Raw genomic sequence first — 24623 nt, forward strand, 5'->3', positions numbered from 1 at the left:
CACGCTACTGGCCGGGCATGACAGCCTTTCAAGGGCAAATTCAGCTAGTTGGGGCCAAAGGTCAAGTTTCGTTGCCCAGTAGTCAAGGGGATTGTCTACCTCGGTTGGCAGGGTGCTGTCCAAGTAGGCCCAAGCCTGTTGTTTGAGGTCCTGCTCCAGGTCCACCTGATGCTGCTGCTGCGGCTGGTTAGTAGTTTCCTCACTGCGCTGGTGAAGAAAGCTACTCATCATCGACTGCAGACTGAGGCAGCCGCTGCTGGTGGAGCTGCCACTGCTCCTACCACCCCACCCCTCCCCTGCTGCCATGGCAGCGGAACGCGAGCGCACAGGGCCCACAGTGTCTGAGGATGGACGTTGGCGCACAAAGGCAGAGACCAACTGACTACATAGGTGGTTTTTATAGTACGTTATTTTGGCCTCCCTCTCAGCAGGTGTGAAAAAGGCCACCATTTTTGAACGGTAGCGAGGGTCCAACAAGGTGGACAGCCAAAAGTCATCCCTCTGTCTGATGGTTATTATTCGGCTGTCGCTACGCAAGCAACCGAGCATGCTATGGGCCATTTGTGCCAAGGAATGCGAGGGACTCCCTGCCTCCATCTCCACAGCATACTGCCACGGTGCGTCTGGGTCCTCTGTCTCCTCCTCCTCCTCCTCTACCAGATGCTCCTGCTCCTCCACTCCTGTCCGCTGAGTGGAAAAACCACCCATTTCACTCAATAATTCCTGAGCACAAATGTCCTCCTCTACCTCCTCCTCTTCTTCCTGTCCTGCCCCCACAGGGGTCATGTGGCGTTGAGATCTGTGCGCCACGTCTACCGCACCCTGACCAGCCATTGTTAACAGCATTTGTTCAAGGACGTGCAACAGAGGAATGACGTCGTTCATCCCATAGTCCTGCCGACTCACGAATAGCGTGGCCTCCTGAAAGGGCCATAGCAAGCGGCAGGTGTCACGCATGAGCTGCCAATGGCTGACATCGAAGTTACACAGGGGAGTACCTTTATCCGCTTGTAACATCAGGAAATCGGTGATGGCCTTTCGCTGCTCGTAAAGGCGGTCTAACATGTGTAGGGTTGAATTCCACCTTGTTGCAACGTCGCAGATCAGGCGATGATGTGGAATTCCGTTCTGCCGCTGCAGCTCAAGGAGGGTGTGCTTTGCGGTGTAGGAATGGCTGAAATGCATGCAAAGTTTACGTGACATTTTAAGGATGTCTTGCAGTGGGATGGTGGATTTTAGGAACCGCTTGACAACCAGATTGAACACGTGAGCCATGCATGGCGCATGGCACAACCTTCCTTGACGCAGAGCAGACACCATGTTCTTTCCGTTGTCGGTCAACATGGTTCCGATTTTCAGTTTGCGCGGAGACAGCCATCTGTCGATTTCTCTGTTCATTACACTCAGAAGTTCCTCCCCTGTGTGACTACGTTCGCCAAGGCATACCAGGTGCAGAACAGCGTGACACCGTTGCGCCCTGCACATGTGATATGCCGGTCGGGTAATGGGACTTGGCACGGGGGTGGCGGCTGAGGACACGGCGGAAGAAGAGGTGGTAGAGGCGGACATCTTTGCCGGACCAAGGACGTGCAAACGTGGAGGCAAAAGCGGCGTGACCTGTCCAAGTTGCTGGTGCGGCTGTGACGGCACCACGTTCACCCAGTGGGCCGTAAATGACATGTACTGTCCCTGACCGTAGTTACAGCTCCACACGTCGGCGCTGCCGTGCACTTTGGCAGAGACCGACATGCTCAAAGACTGGCCCACCATGTCTTCTACATGTGAATGCAGGGCTGGCACTGCCTTTTTGGCGAAGAAATGACGGCTTGGCACTCTCCACCGCGGCGCGGCACAAGCCATCATTTCTCTGAAAGGTGCTGAGTCCACCACTTGGAAAGGGAGGGACTGCAGCACCAGCAACTTGGACAGGAGGACGTTCAGCTTTTGCACCGTCGGGTGCGTGCTCGCAAACTGTTGTCTCTTGGAAACGGATTCCAAGAAAGACTGCTGACGGAATCCGTGAAGAGGAGTAGCAGGAGAAGGAGCATCTGAACGAGCGGAAGATGCCAACGAGCGACAACTCCCCTCAGCAGAGGTGTTGGAGCCTTGACTGGCTGATGGAGGGCGATTGACGTCAGGTGACGGAGCAAGTAATGGAGCGGGTGATGGAGCGGGGGCTGGGGCGGGCAGAACCGCCGTATCTTTATCACGGTTTTCCCAGGCCACCAAATGGCGACGCTGCATATGCTGCCGCAACGCTGTAGTCCCAACATGGGCCCCCTGGCCACGCTTGACTTTCTGGCCACATAGTCGACATACGGCTACGTTTACTTCCTCGGGCGGCTTGACGAAAAATTGCCACACCGCCGAGTAGGAAACTTTGCCCCCGATACTCCTCACTGGCTGACTGCTGCTTCCTCCGTGCACACCGGCACCACTAGTGGCCGTGGTGGTAGGCTGCAGTGGAGCTGGTGCTCTACTCCGTGGCCGTTTGGCTCCACTGACACTGCTTCCACTGACACTGCTGCGACCCTGCTGCTGTCTCCTGGGCAACCCACCGACTGTTTCGCTCACTGCCAAGCTGCCACCCTCTTCTCCTGATGATGCGGAAGAAATTGCCTGATGACGACGAGGCTGCCAAGTGCGATCAACCTCCTCATCATCAAGTAGGGTCTCCGCCTCACTACTAGCCCCCTCGGCTGCGTCTGGGTCAGGAGACAGACCTGTCTCTAGACCGGCTACCGGGCCACTCTCCTCGCCACTACTTCTTCGCCTGGCTGCTGAAAAGGCGGATGTCTCCCCCCGTTCCTGACCGCCCTCTGTTAGCTCTTCCTCACTGTACAGTGGGGCTGAGCCCACAGCATGCGATACTTCGCTTGGTGAGGGAACACCAAAGGACAGGGGCAGGTAGAGGACACGTGATTTCAGTGGGCTTGGTCCCGGGCCATGCCAACTAACGGTTGTGTCTGACGTACCCACCGACCGTTGGCTGTAGGTGTCAGAGGTGACCTGGGAAGAGGAAGACGACCGAGCCAACCAATCGATGACGGCAGGGTTGTCGGTGGAGACACGACCGCTGGATGACACCGGGAGCACTGGCCTCTGGCTGCGAATAGTGCTGCCTCGACCCCTTCCTCTGCTGCCACGTCTGCTCGCTACTAAAACATTGCCTCCTCTGCCACTCCTCTGCATGTTGTCTGACATACTCTTTAATTCAACGATTCTGTGTCCCTGAGTAACAATTCTGTGTCCCTGAGTAACAATTCTGTGTCTGTCCCTGAGTAACAATTCTGTGGCCCTAAGTAACGGTTCTGTGTCCCTCAGTAACAATTCTGTGTCCCTCAGTAACAATTCTGTGTCTGTCCCTGAGTAACAATTATGTGGCCCTAAGTAACTTTTCTGTGGCCCTCAGTAACAATTCTGTGTCCCCCTGATTAACGTTTATGTGGCCCTAAGTAACGGTTCTGTGGCCCTCAGTAACGGTTCTGTGGCCCTCAGTAACAATTCTGTGTCCCTGATTAACGTTTCTGTGGCCCTCAGTAAAAATTCTGTGTCCCTCAAGAAACAATTCTGTGTCTGTCCGTGAGTAACAATTCTGTGGCCCTAAGTAACGGTTCTGTGGCCCTCAGTAACAATTCTGTGTCCCTGATTAACGTTTATGTGGCCCTAAGTAACGGTTCTGTGGCCCTCAGTAACAATTCTGTGTCCCTGATTAACGTTTATGTGGCCCTAAGTAACGGTTCTGTGGCCCTCAGTAACAATTCTGTGTCCCTCAGTAACAATTCTGTGTCTGTCCCTGATTAACGTTTACGTGGCCCTAAGTAACGGTTCTGTGGCCCTCAGTAACAATTCTGTGTCCCTGATTAACGTTTCTGTGGCCCTAAGTAACGGTTCTGTGGCCCTCAGTAAAAATTCTGTGTCCCTCAAGAAACAATTCTGTGTCTGTCCGTGAGTAACAATTCTGTGGCCCTAAGTAACGGTTCTGTGGCACTAAGTAACAATTCTGTGTCCCTGATTAACGTTTATGTGGCCCTAAGTAACGGTTCTGTGGCCCTCAGTAACAATTCTGTGTCCCTGATTAACGTTTATGTGGCCCTAAGTAACGGTTCTGTGGCCCTCAGTAACAATTCTGTGTACCTCAGTAACAATTCTGTGTCTGTCCCTGATTAACGTTTACGTGGCCCTAAGTAACGGTTCTGTGGCCCTCAGTAACAATTCTGTGTCCCTGATTAACGTTTATGTGGCCCTAAGTAACGGTTCTGTGGCCCTCAGTAAAAATTCTGTGTCCCTCAAGAAACAATTCTGTGTCTGTCCGTGAGTAACAATTCTGTGGCCCTAAGTAACGGTTCTGTGGCCCTAAGTAACAATTCTGTGTCCCTGATTAACGTTTATGTGGCCCTAAGTAACGGTTCTGTGGCCCTCAGTAACAATTCTGTGTCCCTGAGTAACAATTCTGTGGCCCTAAGTAACGGTTCTGTTGCCCTCAGTAACAATTCTGTGTCCCTGTGTAACAATTCTGTGTCTGTGCGAGTAACAATTCTGTGGCCCTAAGTAACAGTTCTGTGGCCCTCAGTAACAATTCTGTGTCCCTGAGTAACAATTCTGTGGCCCTAAGTAACGGTTCTGTGGCCCTCAGTAACAATTCTGTGTCCCTGTGTAACAATTCTGTGTCTGTGCGAGTAACAATTCTGTGGCCCTAAGTAACGGTTCTGTGGCCCTCAGTAACAATTCTGTGTCCCTGTGTAACAATTCTGTGTCTGTGCGAGTAACAATTCTGTGGCCCTAAGTAACAGTTCTGTGGCCCTCAGTAACAGTTCTGTGTCCCTGAGTAACAATTCTGTGTCTGTGCGAGTAACAATTCTGTGGCCCTAAGTAACAGTTCTGTGGCCCTCAGTAACAGCTCTGTGTCCCTGAGTAACAATTCTGTGTCTGTGCGCGTAACAATTCTGTGGCCCTAAGTAACAGTTCTGTGGCCCTCAGTAACAATTCTGTGTCCCTGAGTAACAATTCTGTGGCCCTAAGTAACGGTTCTGTGGCCCTCAGTAACAATTCTGTGTCCCTGTGTAACAATTCTGTGTCTGTGCGAGTAACAATTCTGTGGCCCTAAGTAACGGTTCTGTGGCCCTCAGTAACAATTCTGTGTCCCTGTGTAACAATTCTGTGTCTGTGCGAGTAACAATTCTGTGGCCCTAAGTAACAGTTCTGTGGCCCTCAGTAACAGTTCTGTGTCCCTGAGTAACAATTCTGTGTCTGTGCGAGTAACAATTCTGTGGCCCTAAGTAACAGTTCTGTGGCCCTCAGTAACAGTTCTGTGTCCCTGAGTAACAATTCTGTGTCTGTGCGAGTAACAATTCTGTGGCCCTAAGTAACAGTTCTGTGGCCCTCAGTAACAATTCTGTGTCCCTGAGTAACAATTCTGTGGCCCTAAGTAACGGTTCTGTGGCCCTCAGTAACAATTCTGTGTCCCTGTGTAACAATTCTGTGTCTGTGCGAGTAACAATTCTGTGGCCCTAAGTAACGGTTCTGTGGCCCTCAGTAACAATTCTGTGTCCCTGAGTAACAATTCTGTGTCTGTGCGAGTAACAATTCTGTGGCCCTAAGTAACAGTTCTGTGGCCCCCAGTAACAGTTCTGTGTCCCTGAGTAACAATTCTGTGTCTGTGCGAGTAACAATTCTGTGGCCCTAAGTAACAGTTCTGTGGCCCTCAGTAACAATTCTGTGTCCCTGAGTAACAATTCTGTGGCCCTAAGTAACGGTTCTGTGGCCCTCAGTAACAATTCTGTGTCCCTGTGTAACAATTCTGTGTCTGTGCGAGTAACAATTCTGTGGCCCTAAGTAACAGTTCTGTGGCCCTCAGTAACAGTTCTGTGTCCCTGAGTAACAATTCTGTGTCTGTTCGAGTAACAATTCTGTGGCCCTAAGTAACAGTTCTGTGGCCCTCAGTAACAATTCTGTGTCCCTGAGTAACAATTCTGTGGCCCTAAGTAACGGTTCTGTGGCCCTCAGTAACAATTCTGTGTCCCTGTGTAACAATTCTGTGTCTGTGCGAGTAACAATTCTGTGGCCCTAAGTAACGGTTCTGTGGCCCTCAGTAACAATTCTGTGTCCCTGAGTAACAATTCTGTGTCTGTGCGAGTAACAATTCTGTGGCCCTAAGTAACAGTTCTGTGGCCCTCAGTAACAATTCTGTGTCTGTCCCTGAGTAACAATTCTGTGGCCCTAACTAAAGTTTCTGTGGCCCTAAGTAACAGTTCTGTGGCCCTCAGTAACAATTCTGTGTCTGTCCCTGAGTAACAATTCTGTGGCCCTAACTAAAGTTTCTGTGGCCCTAAGTAACAATTCTCTGGCACTCAGTAACAATTCTGTCTGTCCCTGAGTAACAATTCTGTGGCCCTAACTAAAGTTTCTGTGGCCCTAAGTAACAGTTCTGTGGCCCTCAGTAACAATTCTGTGTCTGTCCCTGAGTAACAATTCTGTGGCCCTAACTAAAGTTTTTGTGGCCCTAAGTAACAATTCTCTGGCACTCAGTAACAATTCTGTCTGTCCCTGAGTAACAATTCTGTGGCCCTAATAACGTTTCTGTGGCCCTAAGTAACAGTTCTGTGGCCCTCAGTAACAATTCTGTGTCTGTCCCTGAGTAACAATTCTGTGGCCCTAACTAAAGTTTCTGTGGCCCTAAGTAACAATTCTCTGGCACTCAGTAACAATTCTGTCTGTCCCTGAGTAACAATTCTGTGGCCCTAATAACGTTTCTGTGGCCCTAAGTAACAATTCTCTGGCACTCAGTAACAATTCTGTCTGTCCCTGAGTAAGAATTCTGTGGCCCTAACTAGCGTTTCTTTGTCCCTAAGTAACGATTGTGTGGCCCTCATTAACAATTCTGTGTCCCTGAGTAATGGTTCTCTGTCCCTAAGTAACGTTTCTCTGTCCCCAAGTAACGTTTCTGTGGCCCTAACTCTGTCCCTAATACAGAGCGGTCTGCCTCTGTTCAATGACTGCAGGCAAATGAAGAATTCCAAAATGGCCGCTATTTATAGCTCGACCATTACACAGTGCTGGCTGGCTGGCTGCTGATTGGCTGATGCGATCACATGTCATTGAGGAATGCATTATGGGTCAGCACGCCTTGTCTGCGCGCCTTCCCAGACATCCCCGCTCCGTCGCCGCACATGTCCGCCGCCATTTTCGGAAAAATTTCGAAGTAGGCTATTTTTGGATTCGGCGCGAATCGAAATTTTTCCGATATTCGACTCGAATTCCACTTCGGCTACTTCGATTCGCTCATCTCTAGATGTGACTTTAGATCTCTTTTAACATTTTTTTTTTAACACAAATCTCTGATCTACAAAAGGCAAAGAGAAAAAAAACCTTAAGAACAGATGAGCTGATGGTGTATCCTATAACAGATGTAGTTGTCCTCCTTAGTAGAATTTTTTTATGAGATGTAACACTTCTATGGAGCGGGTGTGATACCCTCCTCTGAAACAGACGTGTTAGGATTGAGTGTTGATACTGACTTTGAAACTTTGCAGAGCCGAGGAAGAAATCTTGCAGGCCCAGACAACAAATTATCGGCTTCTTTCCGTTGTGTCTTACTATACGTTATCTTGAAGTTTTAGACATTTCTAGCAATTCAACTTGCTAACGTAATCTACACATGTGAAAATATTCCATGGGGACATAACAAAAAAAATCACCTATAAATCATTCAATTTCACTCCCGACCCCAGCCGCGTTTTTAGTTAAATCTGAATCCCATCATAAATCCTGAAATGACTTTCGTTTACGATGAGCGTGGTAGTTTTGTTTTACTTCAGAAGCACATTATAATTTCAGATTTTGCTGGTTTTACAGACATTTCATACAGGGGGGAGGAAAATTGCACAGCTTGGTAAATCCATATGTTTTCACTTTCTAGAATTTAAAGGGTCAGTCCGCCCAAAACTCATATTTTACTTTGTCAGGTGCCAAGGAGTTAAACCACCTACAGGTTTGTTGTATCTCCCAGGGACTGGGATGGTGAGGCCTCTGCTCGTCAGGGTTTATTCACAAAAGCATGTGGTATTTTCATTGCTATAGATAAATTGTGCTTTTTTATTATTAAAAATGTAATTTTCATTTTGTTAAGGGAAAACTAAAATCAAAACTTTTTTTTAGTTTTGAATAGAAAGGAGAGGGATTAGAACACCTACAAAGAAATTCCAAATTTGAGGGGGAAGGGGGTTCTTCCAATGGGCACACTAGTTCTGGTGACAACCAGGGATTCCCTCACTTTGGAAGTATTTCCTCTCACCTCCTCCCTATTCTAAAAAAAAAAAAAACGTTTTGCCTTTAGTTCTTTTTAAGGATATTATTGCACATATCAAATGGCTTTAATACAGCCTGTTATAATATCATATTTTTTAGGTATTTTGACTGCAAACTTTGTTTCACAAAGATTATTCCAAGGGTTATTCTACCTTAAAATACATGTATCTTCAAAGCTGGAGATACAACCGTATTAAGCCCAAAACCAATAATTAAATGTGTTACCGGTAGTTGCATTTGTTTTCTTTTTTTAGGCTTTTTTCTCCCTGTTTTCACCTGGTAACCTGGCCAGTAACAGTACCTCCACTTTGGATGAAGGAGCACCTTTGGACAGAAGCATTGTCAGTCTGGGGGAAGGGGGTTGTTAGATGGATTACTAGATTTAGATACACTAACAAATTGAAGCCAAACGCCAGTTAATACTTTATAAGCAATTACAGAAGAGAGTCACATTAATAAATAAACATTGATCATTGCACAAGCTCTGCTGTCAGTGGTAAAAGATTTGTCTCATCCCTTTGTAGGAGAGTTTGTTCTGTTTAAAAATAACATACATACTGACCAGATCACTGTGTGAAAATAAAGGAAAGAAGTCCTAAAAAAGAAATCTAATGCAGCCATCTGTAGCACCCTCCTAGGAAAGCTAGGGGGAGCTACGGTAATTAATTATTTTTTAGTTAGAGACTGAATAGAAGCCTGGTGTCATAGCCAGAGGGGTCAAATTTGTGTCAGGCTGAGAGGTTCTGCAGATCAGTTCCCTGATACCTCCCCCTGATCTTGAAGACTTGGAGAAGTTTCTAGAGTTCAGTGGGTGGGTTGAGAAGGAGCTGGTCTGCACTCTCAAGGGATCCTGGCCAATCCTCAAGTAGTAGGCTTGGTATGGATTCAGGACAGCTCTCAAGAGTGGTTGAGCCTGCTCAACAGCAGGAGAGTTTGGGTGGAAGATGGATTGAGCAGGATGGTGTGTGGAGCCTGGGAGGGGGTCCAGGAGAGCGGCCTACCTACAGGTGGAGGAGATGGAAGGGAGGATCTCTCAGCCTCACCATCCCCTGAGGGTGGAAAGCCTGGGAAGGAGCCAGCCCAGAGTAAGCCCTGAAGGCAGCCACCAACCCATATGCTTGCATGAACTCCCTGGGCTAGAAAAGAGGAAAGGGCATTCTGGTGGGAAACCTGACTAGTGCCCATCCGGAACTGATGATTTTAAGGAGGCAGATTCTGGGTCCTCTTGCCCAGGGATTCCCTCAGGCAGCTGGGTGAACAGGAGATCTTATCTGGAGTCTGAGGTGGCATGCCAGGAGAGACTGGATAGCTCTCCAAAGAAGAAAACCTCTTCTGAGCACTTGTACATAGTTTTAGGAAGTTGTCAACATTTCCTTGGGCATCCCATGTATCCCTCATCTCCATCCAAGTTTAAATCCCCTAATAAAATAAAAAAAAAAAACAAGTTCAAGGACTGTTTACTGTCTCTGGAGTGCAATGCTGAAAGGAAATACATGTTGCCTGTCTGTGCAGGACTATAGGGGGATCCAAATCTTCCGCAACTCACAAAGGGGTTGTGCTACACCTCTAAGAATTGGTAAACTGCAATATAATAAATGTTTGCTTTAAGATTTATTCCCACTTTAGTTTCACTTATTATGATGGCACAGGAAACTGGAAAAGTAGCATGAACCCAACCACATTAACAAAAAAGATAGACCTGTTTCAGGTTTCCTTGCACCACCAATGCCAGTTGATTTTCAGATTGAAACAGAAACTGCCACAGGTTCCACTCCTAATTAATAAAGGGATCAAGGCAGTTTTCAGTATAGAAAACTGTGGAAGACCCCCTCCAGATTGGACCTGGCACAAGGGATGTGAACTGTATGTCAGTAACCTGGACTGAATACATTACATGGGTAAAACCTGCATATAGGCAGAGAAAGCTCCATTCTCTGCCTACATGCCTAGCTGTGGCAGCTGCAGGGTTACTAGCCTTTCTCTTCTTCTGGCTCTCAGCTGAGTCGGGGGGGGGGGGGGGCAGGGCAGGCATGGACAGCCAGAGTAAGCAGCTCCAGCTCTCCTGCTCTCTGTGCTGTGTCTTATTTAATTTTGGTAATAATTCAAAATGAAGTATGGGAAAATGAGGCTTTCATTAGCTAGAGAAAACCTTTGCATTCCCCAAACATGTAAATATCATGGCACCTTCATAATTCTCTCCATCAGTTATGTCAAACACTCTCCTTTCAACGCGTTCATACTACTCCCGTATTCTCATCTATCGGATTCCTATAGACCCAGCCAGGGGCGGACTGACAACTCATGGAGCCCCCGGGCAATAGGGGATCATGGGGCCCCTGTGTCCTTGCCCAAACTCAAAAAAGCCTATGAAAAAGGTACTGTACCAGGGGCATCTCATGGGGCCCCCTACTGACCCCGGGCCCTCGGGCAGTGCCCGAGTTTCCAAATGGTCAGTCCGCCTCTGGACCCAGCTTGGGTCCCTAATAGTCTGATAGACTGGGTTCTGGAAGCATTATGATCACTTTACAGACACCAAAGAACCTAGCTATTTGTGGCATCCACTGATAATGTACTTCTCATTTCCCCAAAATTTGCAGTTTATAAAACTGAACTGCATTGTAAGGCCTCTTTTACACAAAAATCTGCCTGTCTGTTTTTCAGACGGACCTGATCGGACCCTCCATTCTCTTCTATGAAGCGATGTCCGTTTACACCTGCCTACCTCCAATCTGAACCAATCGACTGAAAACAAACGGAAAGAGATCCGTTCCCTTTTGACTGGGTGGATTGGATCAGAGGGCACTTGGGTGTAAATGAACAACCGGTCCGTTTACATCCTATCGCCCATAGCTGTGTCCGTGTCTGCTCTGGGTATAAATGCAATGAACTAAGGAGCACGTATGCCACTAATTTGATGGTTAGAACTGAATATCAATGCTGACAAATTCATTTTTTTCTGTAAATTAGGGTTCAGCTCTGCAACATGAACACTATATGCTATCAAGTGTATGCACAAACCATATGCGGATTGATGCTTTAGTGCCAAGTTTAATAAATAACTGATCACACCCTAAGTCCTCATACATTGCATCTATGTTTCAGAAAACGCCAATGATGTTTGGCCCATGAAACACTTTGACTTTTGAGTCAACATTATGTTAGAATTATAAATGTAATTTTGGACTAGAGTATCATGGTGTGGCACTTCAGTTCTTGCCCAAGATATTTCCTCCACAACCCTAGATGTACAGAAGCTGCTTACCTATCTCCACAGGGAGATCATCAATACACTGGTGATAACAATATAAATATAAAACCAACATCCAGCGTTCATTCAAGGTTCCAGTGCAACTAATCTACTCATCTACCCTTCAAAGTTTGTATTACTGTCTTACCCCTCTATTTGTTCTGATGACTATTGTCAACAAGACAAAAAAAGAGGGGAAATTCAAGATTGTATAACTACCACCAAATTAAAGGGGAAATTGTCCGGGCAGTCAGTATCATTCTACTCCTTAGGTCTCATGCACACAAGGCTCAAATAATGCTACTCTTTTTTTTAGACTTTTATAGGTGTACTAGAAGAGGAATGTTTACAGGGTGAAAAAAAAAACATCACCAGTGCATTTAGTAGAGGTGTGTTTAGGCAGAAAAAATGCTGAATACGCCTAAATGCATCTGAACTGTAGATGCGTTTAGGAGCGTTTGTGCTTTTGAGTGTTAATGGACTTTCATGACCGGAATAAATTAATATTTTGGTCAAAGGAATCCATTAACACTTCAATGCTTGATGCACCTAAACTTGTCTAAACACACATAAAAGCATGTGCAATACATGGCTTTAGGCATGTTTTTTAAGCTGCTTTTTCCTGCCGGAGCATAGGTATTCAGGGGGAAAAAAAAAAACGCCCTGAGTGCATAAGACCTTAATGATTTACCCTTTTATATTTCTACTGAAGGCAGAAAATCCTTTAAAACACCGTCAAAGAAAAACATGACCTTAAAACTCCTATTCTTCATTCTTGGCTGTTTAAGGAATAAAAAATGATGAACTGCATATTAAAAGTAGAAAGATAAAAAATATATTTGACACGCATTGTCTTCTTCCTAATATAGTCTCACATGTGTTATACATCTGTGTGAGGCATTCAGGAAAGAAAGAAATAGGGAAATTTGTATATACACATTACATTAGAGGCGAGACTTCGGATCCAGCCTGAGGTCATCTGAGCAGTCATAAATCGATATCTGATACATTGATTATCTATAAGCTGTATAAAGATTTTAATAATATTGTTGAAATATACTGTATACAGTACATGGTAACTGTTGTTCCTGGCAAATAAAGTGTAATTAGGTGCAGCAAGTCTTTTTTATTTTTACTTATTTATTTAATTTATTTTTTCTCCCACTGTTTGTCACTTTTCACTTATGTGTGTGTTTTTTTTCCTCACGGATGGTAGGGTGTGGGTCCTCGGGCCTACCCTGAAGTCTAGGGGGAGGATGTGTGGCCTTTTTGTTCCTTCCTCCCCTGTCCCTAGGGGGTTTCTCTTCGGGAGAGCCCCCTTACCAAGTACTTGGTGGCTGGCTTAGGCTAGCCACAAGGAAAGGGGTCCGCCAGGCCTTTTGGCTAGGTGAACCACATGGGAACCTTAGTCCCTGTCAGGAGCTTTGTGCCCCGGATATCAGGGTAAAGGTCCTACCCCTTTGGGGGTGGACAAAGCACACCCCTAAGTGCACTTTTTTGTGTTGGTTTTGCACTAGCACGTTTTTTTGTTCACCTACGGGTTTTCGTTTTTCACACTTCCGCGGACTTAAAAAAAAACAAAAAAGTCTAGTGATTCAGGCAACGCTGCTAGGCAGCATAGGCAAGTCTTGGACCTACAATATGGTAACAGCAAAGCTTTATCAGAAACATACCTTCAGCCTTTTTATTGGACAATAAAGTACCAAAAGCACAGAGATGCAGTCATCCCTCAGCTAATTTTGCACTCAGCAGGTGCATTGCATTGATTACAAGCTATCCCTGTCCCAAGGTATGTTCAAATCTGATGTTCCTGCTAAGGCCCGGGGTTTAATGCCTAGAATGTAAAAAGTCTGCATTCCCAGCATTCATTTCTGGGTGCATACTGCTCTAAACCTTAGTACCTCACAATGAACCATCCATCCCCATTCAGATGTGACAGCTGATAGCCTCTCATTGACTTTTAAAGACTGTCAGCAGCAGCACTGGATGGTGCACCTGTGCCTTCCGCCCTTCCCTAAGATGGGAACCTCATGCACCATGTCTTATGCAGACACTCTAAACTTGGCTAACTGCACTACCCCCTTAGGAGTTGCTGAAGATTTGGGTCCCCCTATAGTCCTGCATAACCAGGCAACACACATTTTCTTCAGACTTGCATACAGGAGACAGTAAACAGTCCTTGAACTTATTTTTTTTTTAAGTTTTGTTAGGGGTATTTGAATGTGGATGGGGTAAGGAGTGTATGGGATGCCCAAGGAACAGTAAACCGAGTACAACTTTCTGGCAACTATGTACAAGTCCAAAGACAGAATTTCTCTTCTGGGAGAGCTTTCCAGCCTCTCCTGGTGTACCACCACAGACCCCCAGATAAATCCTCTTCTTTACCCAGCTGTCTAGAGGAATCCCTGGACACGGGGATTCAGTGCCTGCCACTTTAAGATGTACAGTCTCGGATAAGGAGCTGATAGCTGATCAGGTTTCCCACCAGAGTGCTCTTTTCCCCTTAGCTGGCCAAGGGGGTGTAAGATTACTCCTTCAGTCTCTTTCCTGTGAGCTGGTTTAAATATGTGGCTGCCTTCAGGCCTTCTGCTGGGCTGGCTCCTTTCCTGGCTCCACAAGTAGTCCTTCCTCCTGAGTGATCCTCCTTTCCAAGTCCCAGCCTGCAGGTAGGTTCCTTCCCAGGCTCCTGCATCTCATCCTTCCTCACATCTTCCACCTGAAATCTCCTGCCTCTGAGCAAGCTCACCAACGCTTAAGGGCTGTCCTGACCTCATGCCAAGCCTTCTGCCTGGGAATTGGCCAGGATCTGTCAAGTCAAGAGTGCAGATCATCTGCTCCTCACCGCTGCCCACTGGGTTCTAGAGACTTCTCCAAGTCTTCTAGATCGGGGGGGTATCAGTGAGCTGATTTATAGAGCCTCTCAGCCCTGACCCAAATATGACCCCCTGACTAACACCCAGGAAGCTACTCATCCTTCTGACTGAAAAAAATAATTAGCTAGCTCCGCCTGGCTAAGTAGGAGGGTGCTATACATGCAAACATATCTGAACCTTGCACACAGGGCTGTCTCGCTGAATCCATTCTGATGCTTGTACCCGAAAAGGATAGATGCACTATCAAGCTCTATTGCCTGCAGCATGTCAAGGCAGGCTGCAGCTGGACAGACCTGAATGCTGTACCAAGTTGTATTTGCATTTAGGGCGCTGTGCATTCAGGGATGGGTGTTTGAAACACAGGTCTCCTGCATTCTGAGCAATTGCCGTTGAATTCATAGGGCCCTAAATGTGAGTACCACTCTGTACAGTATTCAGCCCCTTTCAGTTGCAGCCTGCCATAGACCTTCACAGGCTGCAGGCAGCCAGCAGGGCTGGACACTGTACCTGTCCCTTCTGGGAACACTAAAATGCCTGGAAGGATCCACAGCAGCTAGATGGCCCGCATATGTAAGGGGCCTAAAGCAGGGTTTACATATATTGAAATTTGCCCAGTGTATACCCCTGTCTGTTCAATAGAAGTCAGTCATTAGAGCGATTTCTGTCAAACGCATCTGCTAGAAAACCCACATTCAGTCAGCTGCTGCAGCCAACATATTCTGACGGGGGATCCCCCCACTGTCAGAATACAATAGCATGGTGGGAGAGATCCCTGCATCCACATAGTTTGTGTGGATGTGGGGATCAATTAGTTTAACCTGTTGCTTGAACGAAAAAAACTGTGTGTGTATACCCTGCTTCAGACTGAAGAACACCATTTAAAGTGGTTCAAAAGGATTTTTCTAAAAATAACAAACATGTCTATACTTACCTGCTCTTTGCAATAGAATTGAACAGAGCTCCTTACTCACCCCTCAGCCCCCAATGAGAAGTCGCTTCCCATAGGGGCACTCATGTGGGCTCGTTCCTGAGCCCCACTGCTGCATCCATTGACACAGACAGCGGGACTTGGCCTCCTCGTCACTGGCTTTCATTGTCAGCAGTGGAAGCTGATGGCTCCTGCTGCCTCAGCAAAGCCTGTGAGACCTGGGAGTGAGGGGAGAGAAGAGCTGCAGACCTGCACAGCGTTGGATCAAATAAGGGCTCAGGTAAGTATGGGGGGGGTAAGGGGCTAATACGGATGCCTCAACATTTTTTACCTTAATGCAAGGAATGCGTTAAGGTTAAGAATGTTTAGGCTTTAGAACCCCTTTAAGTTCTGCACTCATGTTTGTAAGCAGCCACGCAAGACCTCCCTATCCACAAAGTGATTAATGCAATCATTCAAGTTCCAAAGCCAGCAAGGCCCCAACAATCATGTTTTTTTTGTCTATGCTCAGTGACTAGGGGCTTGAAGATGGTAGAAATTGCTGTAGGTGTTAAAATCTTTCATCATTATTGCTTTCTGTGGGATCTAGATCCACACTTGATGTATGTCTTTGATCAGATGGGTATCTTTGAACATCACAGTAAAGCCCCAGATTTCACAATGGCTCAAAGCCTTAAACTTTGTTTAGAAGGTTGTTAAGATTGTAAGAGAGTTAGGTATGACAAATAATGGTCTTCTCCGAGGAGCTATTGGGAAGAGGAGAATAGCTATGGAGAGAAAACCAGGGGAACCAAGTACTGTTACCTAGTTCCTGTACGCTGTTTTGAAAACATTCATTACCCCTATGAAGCGCCTTCTCTCTTTCCACCAACTTCCCAGATTACCCTGTCTGTCATATCAAACTCTCCCACAGCCTACTTGTTAGTGGTGCCATAGGAGCCTAGCAGCAGACATTAAAGATAGAGTAATAACTTAAACAGAACTGGGTTATGGCTTATATTTTTACTTCAAGTATATGCTAACCATCCATAAATAAAATGCTATGTGCATTTTATGTTTGAAAACCTAGAACATTAGTCTCATCTTACTGTATGCTCAATACATTACTTGTTCATATTTAATCTTTACATAAAATATGATCTGTATAATCTCTGTCATTTAAAACAATAATTTTATTGCTAGAATTAATAATTAATACAGCCCGTAAAGCTCCTGGGATGATGAAATTCTTACCTATAAATTTTTATGAGGTTGCGAATAACTTGAACTACGAGAACAGCTGTGCGGAACTTCTGGATGTACTGCAAGAGAAGATGAGAGATTACTACACTTCCAGGAGGCCATTTTCAGATTAGGTTAATTTAAAGTACAACAATTATTAAAGGACAACTGTTCCTAACTATGATTTTAGCTGTACATGGTTGCCATAGCACACTGGCTTATTAAAGTCAACCTGTATCGAGACCATACATACAAATTATTTGCATATTAAAAAAAGCAAAATAACTTTTAAAGTAGCTCTCATAGGTAGCTATAGGCATTGTGGAAAAATTCAGCTTCAAAATTTACAACATATATCTCAGCTATTTTCTCAATACTTTCTATTGCTGAAGAATGCAATTCTTCAGCAATAGAAATTCTATTGCAGCCTGCCAGCCTCTAATGTAAACACATAGCAGGTGTGTCTAAGCACCTGTGCCCAAATTTCGCCACAGGGGCTACATAAGGCCCTTGGGGCACCTGCAGACAGTGGTCTTTGCTTTCTTTATTTAGTACTGGCTTCTAGTACTACTAGTGGTTTGTGAAAAGTGTACCTTATGGTGCTGTTCCATGCTGTGGATGGAAGGAAAAAGACCACCCCACCTGCAAGTGTGAAGAATGGAACATGAGTCCGAGCAATTCCAGTGTCAGACAATACAAGTGAAGGGATGGATGCTGTTCAACCGACCCCAGTAGTCCAATGTTGAGGAATGGCCTCAGCTGCCATTCTGGCCACACCCTCTGATGCGTTTCACCCCGCCCACAGGGGCTTGGTCACAGAGGTAGTCTAGTGGTTTGGTTTATTTATTGAATACTGCCCTACTTTATCTGTGCTGTCCATCCCTTTTATCTTAAGATTTTTTTTTTCTCTGATATTCTATATTGGATCTTGCTGAGACAAATAACAAATGTTCCACAAGTAATTTTCAAAGGTGCTGTAGAGAGCACAAATGAGAAAGTTGTAATTTGTAAATGGATTCTAATAGCTGTGATCTCTAGCAGTCTTATATAATATGTGTCCAATCTCTAACAGTCTCCTGAGGCATGGCAACTAGGCTTCATCAACTCATGTCTACAGTCTTTTACAATCTCCTGTTGCATATACTGTACAGCTATTAGGCTACAAGTACACATACCAGGAAGAGTATTAATATTTCTTAGGATAATTTATAGACAAAGGGTATTTTTTCAGGGTACAAATTACATTTCAAGATGTTTCCTATAAAGTGGCAAACCTTTTTGAATTAAGGCCCACTTTAAAGCAAACCTGTACTTACAGCTAGCACTGCCAATTGATCGTTATTGTATATATTGGTACATGGGTATGCCTACACTTAAATTGTACATTACTTCAGTGCTATGTTTCTATTTGAAAGTCAGAATTAGCAATTAATACATCTGAATAATGTCCACAAAATAGTAAATCTTTACTTTTTATGTTCAGGTACACTTTTAAGAAACCCTTTCACGAACTTTTAAAAAAATTATAGTAAAAGCACAGAAAAATCAAGACTTTTAATTGCTTAATTTTGCAGTGTTTTTCCTTTCCATAAATTATTTTTTTATTCACTTCCAATGTGCCTTTGAACTCGCTAGAAAACTTGACTACTCCAGGAGGAGTCAATTCCCTAGCACAGCTCCTCCTTCCTTGCAGGTAGTAGGCCTTTGTCTATGCCCATTACACAGGGGCCAAATATCGGCTGTCATCAGCAATGTCTACAGAAACCGTTTGACAGTCAGCCCATGTGTACAGGAGCCTTTCTGACAGAAACCGAATGAATGTCCAGCTTCTGTAGAACGGACATGCTAGAAAAAGATTTGCCGATCGGCATCCGATCAGTGCTTGCAGCCTGCTGAGTGCTTATCAGTGTTTTCAGGTGGGGAGGCAGTCCCCCTGTCAGAACACAATAACTCATCAGAGAGATTGCTTTACTAACATTGCATAGTTAGTACAGAGACCTCTTCATGAGCTCCTCATTATTTTTACTCATAGTGTGTACCAGGCATTACTCCTCACCTCCCTACATGAACTTTTATGTAGCTGCCATGGAAATGCTGGCATCACATCCAAGATGGTGGCACCCAGGGGCGGACTGACCATTTGGAAACTCGGGCACTGCCCGAGGGCCCGGGGTCAGTAGGGGGCCTCATGAGATGCCCCTGGTACCTTTCTCATAGGCTTTTTTGAGTTTGGGCAAGGACACAGGGGCCCCATGATCACCTATTGCCCGGGGGCCCCATGAGTTGTCAGTCCGCCCCTGGTGGCACCCAACAGCAATCTCAGGCTTTTTCGATGTCCACACAAGTGAAGCTTTTGCAAGTAAATCACATTCCTAAAATGAATTACACGCACATATAATCTGATAGAAATATTGTTGTTGAAATTAATGGCCTGGCAACGGGGTCTCTTTAGGAGATTTCCAGACAATTGACTAGGGAAAGGGAGTTGGAACAGGAGAAATCCAGCCCTTCTCCAAATTGTGGGCAATTTCCACCCAGCAGCATTCAATCCTCAACCTGGAAATGCATTTTCTGATAAAACAGTACTCTTTTTATTGTAGATCAGCATAATTTCGATTGCATTAAAGGCACACGGAAACTTTCACCTGAAGTATCCATGACAAAAACAAGACTGAAACAGTATTAGATTTTAGACTAGCTGTCTGCCAAGTGACACTTTTATAAATCTCTGAAACAACATATAAAAATTTCTTTCCACATTACAATATTTACTGAAAAAACCCATTTTCTATTTCTTATTTGACTTGGCTTCTGTACTCTGTTCTTTCAGTTTCAACAGATGTAATAAAGTTTATTTTTCTCAAGGACTCGGCCTTTCTGTCAGGCAGTGTCATCTCACACCGGTTCTCTCTAAGGATCCGTCACAAATTACTGAGCCCAATATTTCATCTTTCAAAGACCTCGTCTTCATTGTCCTTTGTCTGCCGTTCCTCACTCCAATAAACATTTCTTTTCATTCTGCTAGTCTAGTAGGAAAAATAGGTATTATATCATTTATATCACCTTATCTCATAAGGAGTTCAAATGTAGAATGGGGCAGTGAGTTAGCCAAGCTGTTTGTTGGGTCAGGACATGTATGCTTAAAATACTAGACCTGTGGAAAAGGCTTTTATGAGGATAGAAATATTATCCTTCATGCAAGAAACTGCCAGATCTGAGGGAGAATTGCTGTACTGCATCACCTATCAGGAGGAAGACAACGTTGTCTTTTGTAGCCATTGAAAGTCACGACCCAAAATCAGACTGTAGCGCCCCATAGCAGTGATTGATAAGCCAGGTCCTGCGCCAGGGGGCTTTCTCTAAAACATGAACATGAGAGGTCTGAGTTTCCTCCTTCTGGCAGGTGGGGTACTCATTGCCACCATGTGATATCTGGGGCCCTTCAGATTTAGGTGGCCACAAGGCCCAAGATTCAGAACACAACCAACCTCACAGTCCATGGGTGATTTATCTGTTCTCCCATCTATATACAGATACTTAATGTGGGCAAAGTTCTTATAGGACAGTCTTTGTCTTATACTACAAAACAACAGTGGAATATCCATTGCTCTTTCTGACAACCCAAGTGCCCCTCAAGAGCATATGAACCTTCTCGCTATTCACTGTGCCACATTCATCCCAGTTTGCTCAATAAAGAAATGTCCAGTCAGGGAACTTACATTTCTGACTTTTTACTGGATTAATTAAATGGTGCTATGGGGTCCATATAAATAGTAGGATGTCACAAAGATTCCCAGTACTGCAATGCCTCTTAAAGTATAATCAACAAATCGGCTCAATAGTACATGGCCACCAGTGGTCAAAGTCTTTTTCATTTGCCATAGGTTACTCATTTAGACATACTCCCATATGCTATATTAGCTTGGCCCAAAACAGGGGCCCACTGATAGGCAGGTGCCTACTTTTTGTTGTGAGAATGTATAGTTATTCTTCAATGTGTACTGTTACTTTAAAAGTTTGGCTGATGATGCAGGGGTGATGATGCAGGGGTCAGGTCGGTAGTGACACAGTTTCCCTTGTAGGTATGTCACTTCCTTTGTTAAGGGCATAAATGCAGGGAAGTCAACCTCGTGAGGATAGTCCGGTGTAGGAAGTAGACAGTGACGACCCATATCTAATGTAGCTTTTCTTCAGGCCACAGCCCCCTCCAATGGGACCTGTTGTTTAGGGAAACCATGTGGTATGGACTTGTTGCCACAGACTACTGCATCTTGATGTATGGGCAACACTGTACACTTAAGCACCATTTTCCTAAAGCACCATTAGGAATACTAGCAAACTAGCTCAATCAATATCATACAGCCAATTGAATGCCTTTAGATTGTGTGTGTATGGAAAAGATGCACTGGATTATGGTGTGATGTATCTGAGTTAACTTTACATGTCTACGAGTGCAAGGACTTATTAAAAATGAGGAAGTTGTCAGTGTAGCTTACTGGGAAGAGGTATTCTCAGTGGGAGTACAAGGTGTAGCAATGATCTATGGAAAAGAACTGGAAGTGAAGCCATGTTGACCCTCTGAGGTAGGCAGAGGAAATTATAAGAGTTATCAAATGAACCTTCATGTTTATGTGTAAGCGAGTGAACATCACAGTAAACCTTTATGGTTGTAGAGTAAAGGTGTAGTGGTCAGCCAGCAATGGAAGTGGGGAACAAGAGCCTTGGTGATGTAGGATCAGATGTACTTCATGTTCATCATCTAACAGTTGGTTCTCCACCTTGGAGTGTGCTATGGTACAGTTCTTGCTTAGTCTGGGATCACGTACAAAGAATGGTAGCTTCCTTGTGTGTGCCCTAGGAGGCAGAATCAGCTATGGTACAGAGCTGAAAGTGTGAACTAAAGGTGAGTGTTTGGTGACGACATCAGAGGACTGGTGAAGTATAAGACATGCTCAGCATTAATTACTCAAAATCTACAGAGTCCAATGTGGAGGCAGATAGGAACAGATCCAGCCTCTGGCTTAGAGGGGGATGTGATGCTTCTGTAAGTGTCTGGGGCAGCAGTGTCAACTGGCTTCTGGCCTGAAAGCATTAATGCCCAAACAGAACAGTGAGTTGGAATGCTACTTTAAATTGTTTGATAGTGTGAATCCAGCCCGTAGGGGATGACCTCCCAACACACTGAGTGGATATGTGTGGGGTGCTTACCACTACTTCCTGGAGCTCTCCATGGCCCTTACTGTTCCTATGTACCAACCAACTAACAGTTTCACTCCTAGTTTATACGCCCTAGACAAAAAAAGGGAAGGTCAGCCCACACTGGCTAGAGACAGAGTAGGGTCCTACACTAGAAGAGAACCGACCCCTTTTATAAGATTGTGTGAAGGGCCTGGAAACATTTAACCATCAGTAAAATAACAAATGATCTGATTTTCCCCATAAAATAATTTTATTACCAGTAGATCCAGTGATTTTTCAATGTTTTAACAGGGTGATAACACTGTTGATTTCAGCATTGTCAATCTGGACAGGGTAGTCTTAGATGAACATGTAGTTGTATATGGTCTTTGGTGGCTGTTACTTTGCTTATTCAGTGAAAGGGTCTGTGTAAACATTGTCAGTGATCGGGTATAGTCTTACTGCTTCCATTTTAGAACTTGAAACCCCCTAAGTGCACCCCTAGTTTTGCAACAGTGTTGTCCCTGCTATGCTCATGTCAATACATGAATTGACTTTTTGGCAATTCCTGTTGAACCAGACAAGTTTTGCTTCATATGTGGCCATGTGGGCACCACCCAGCTGAACAAAATTCAATTTTTCTATCAACTTTTGCCAAAGTAGCCAGCCGGAAAATTCTATGTCAAACAGCACCTGCCTCCAATCATATGGGAAAGTAAAACCCAGTTGAGATGTGTCTTTACCACACTCTCTCAACCACTGGTGTAGAGTCAGGATTTGCAATGGCGACACCACCCTAGGCTGCATGGGAACCGTGCGGTCTCCATGTCACATCCTCTCCATTTTCCTCCTGAAACTGATGAAAGCCGGCTTCTTTTCCAATCCCTCTCGCCGGCATTCAGCAGCTACAAGAGGAAAATGTTTACTGAAGAAGTGTAGCCTTACGAGTCGCCTGAAGACCCGGGTCCCCCTATAATCCTGCACAGCTAGGCATTCAGAACTTCACAAAAGCCTGCATCCAGTGTCAGAAATCAGTCCTTGAGCTTTGGCTCTGCTGCTCCACTTATTGGACCTGAACTAGGACAGGGCCAGGGGTGCACAGGACGCCCAGGGGTACCAAAAAACCCGAGGACAACCCCCTGGAACCATTCACAAGTCCTCTCCACAACACAGTCTCAGCCAGAGAGCCAGCCAGTGTCTCCCCAGTGCACCACCCCAGACAAACTCCTCCCCTCCACCCAGTAATCCAGAGGTGATCAAGCTCATTTCAAGAGATGAACAGTCACTAGTAGACCGCCAATCTGGTCTTCCATCAGAGTGCTTCCTCCCCCATCTGCCCAGGGGACCCAGGTGCACTCAACCAGATCCCCTCCTGCACTGCACTGCCCGTGGGCCACTGGCTGCCACTAGGCCCATCAGCTGGACCCATTCCACACAGGCAGTCCTCTCACAGGAGACTGACAAGCTCAGAGCTTTCCTTCTTTGCAGCTCCAGGCCTGCAAGTAGGCCTCATATCATTAGCCCCCCCCCCCCCCCCCACGCAGCCTCCCTCACCACCCCATATCTGGCTTCCCCATCCTTCACCAGAACTCTCCTGCTACTGAGCAGGCTCCAACACTTGCCAACCTTTTGTTGGGGATTGGCTAGGATCCCTCAAAAGTGCAACCAGCTTCTCCTAAGATCCACCCTCTGCCTCCAAGGCCTTCCTCTGAAAGCCCTAGAACAGGGGGAAATTCTAGAGGGGCTGGCCTGTACAGCCTCTCAGCCTGACCATAATTTCACCCCTCTCTGGCTATTACACCCAGGTTGCTACTCAGCCTTTGTCTAACCATTGGAGTCTAGCTCCCCCTCGCTACCTGGGAGGTAGGCTACATTAGAATTCCGGGCAAAAATTTTATTTTCCCATGTGCCCACACTGCATGGGTTAAACCCTTGTTTTTGTCTAGGGGTTCCTAAAGCTTAGATATACTTACCTAATCCACCAATCCTGCGAGTGCAAGACCGGTCCCCGCCACTCCTGCCCCCTCTGCTTGTGAATGGGCTGTTCCTGACTTCACCACGCCCATAGACCAGCTCTTGAGTATAGCTTTTTCCTGAACCCCTTGACAAAAAGAGCAGTTAACCCACTGCATAGGAAAATAGAAATTCTGATTGAAGGTCTGCTTTAACCACTTCCCATCCAGCACATGTACATAAACGGCTGGACGGGAGTGTTGCCGGAGCGGGTGGACGTTTGTAAATGTCCCCCAGCATCCATTGCCTGTGCGCGCTCCCTGGGAGCGTGCAGCACTGCTGCACGCTGTGTCCTCCGGACACTGATCGCTGTACAGGACCTCTGTGTGAGGGCCCGATTCGATTCATGTGATCACTGATTGGCCAATCAGTGATCACATGAATAGTAGTAAACAATATGTCACTTCCTTTCATCACTACTTACTACTTGTGAAATCTGTGAATGATCACAGAGGTCACATGGTACAACGCTATTCACAGCAGCATTGTACCATGTGACAGGCTGTGACCAATCACAGCTCTCACAGTATTTCTCAATGGCTGCAAGAATGCAGCCAGAGAGAAGGAGAAATGATTGATTTTACAACTTTTATGGGTATAAAAGCAATCAGTGTAAAAAAAAAATTAAAAAAAATCTTCATCACCCCCTTCAAGTAGTACAGTGTCACTATGGTGACACTGTACTGCTAGGGTGACAGTATGTTAAAAAAAACAAAACAAATAATAATATTTTAAAAAATTATAAAAATGTAAAAGAAAATTTTAGAAAAAATTATAATTTTTGGTTATAAACTAATTTGGGTTATTTTTTGTTTTACTAAAAAGATAGATGAATACATTTTGGCAAAGATTTATG

The 24623-nt window shown here is 45.4% G+C and overlaps 1 protein-coding gene across 2 annotated transcripts in view; it reads right to left on the bottom strand.

Annotated features, from left to right (window-relative positions):
* Window positions 1-24623, bottom strand: part of LOC149471142 (cyclic nucleotide-binding domain-containing protein 2-like) — a 349105-nt gene that overhangs the window by 270299 nt on the left and 54183 nt on the right. For both annotated transcript variants that reach the window (XM_089656547.1, XM_089656541.1), the window contains exon 3: window positions 16589-16656. In XM_089656547.1, the coding sequence (XP_089512673.1) occupies window positions 16589-16656 (68 nt within the window). The remainder of the gene's footprint in view (window positions 1-16588; window positions 16657-24623) is intronic.

This window comes from Staurois parvus, unplaced genomic scaffold, assembly GCF_062004578.1.
Source record: "Staurois parvus isolate SC_StPar_1 unplaced genomic scaffold, SC_StPar_1.0 ptg000027l, whole genome shotgun sequence".
NCBI classification, from domain to species: domain Eukaryota; kingdom Metazoa; phylum Chordata; class Amphibia; order Anura; family Ranidae; genus Staurois; species Staurois parvus.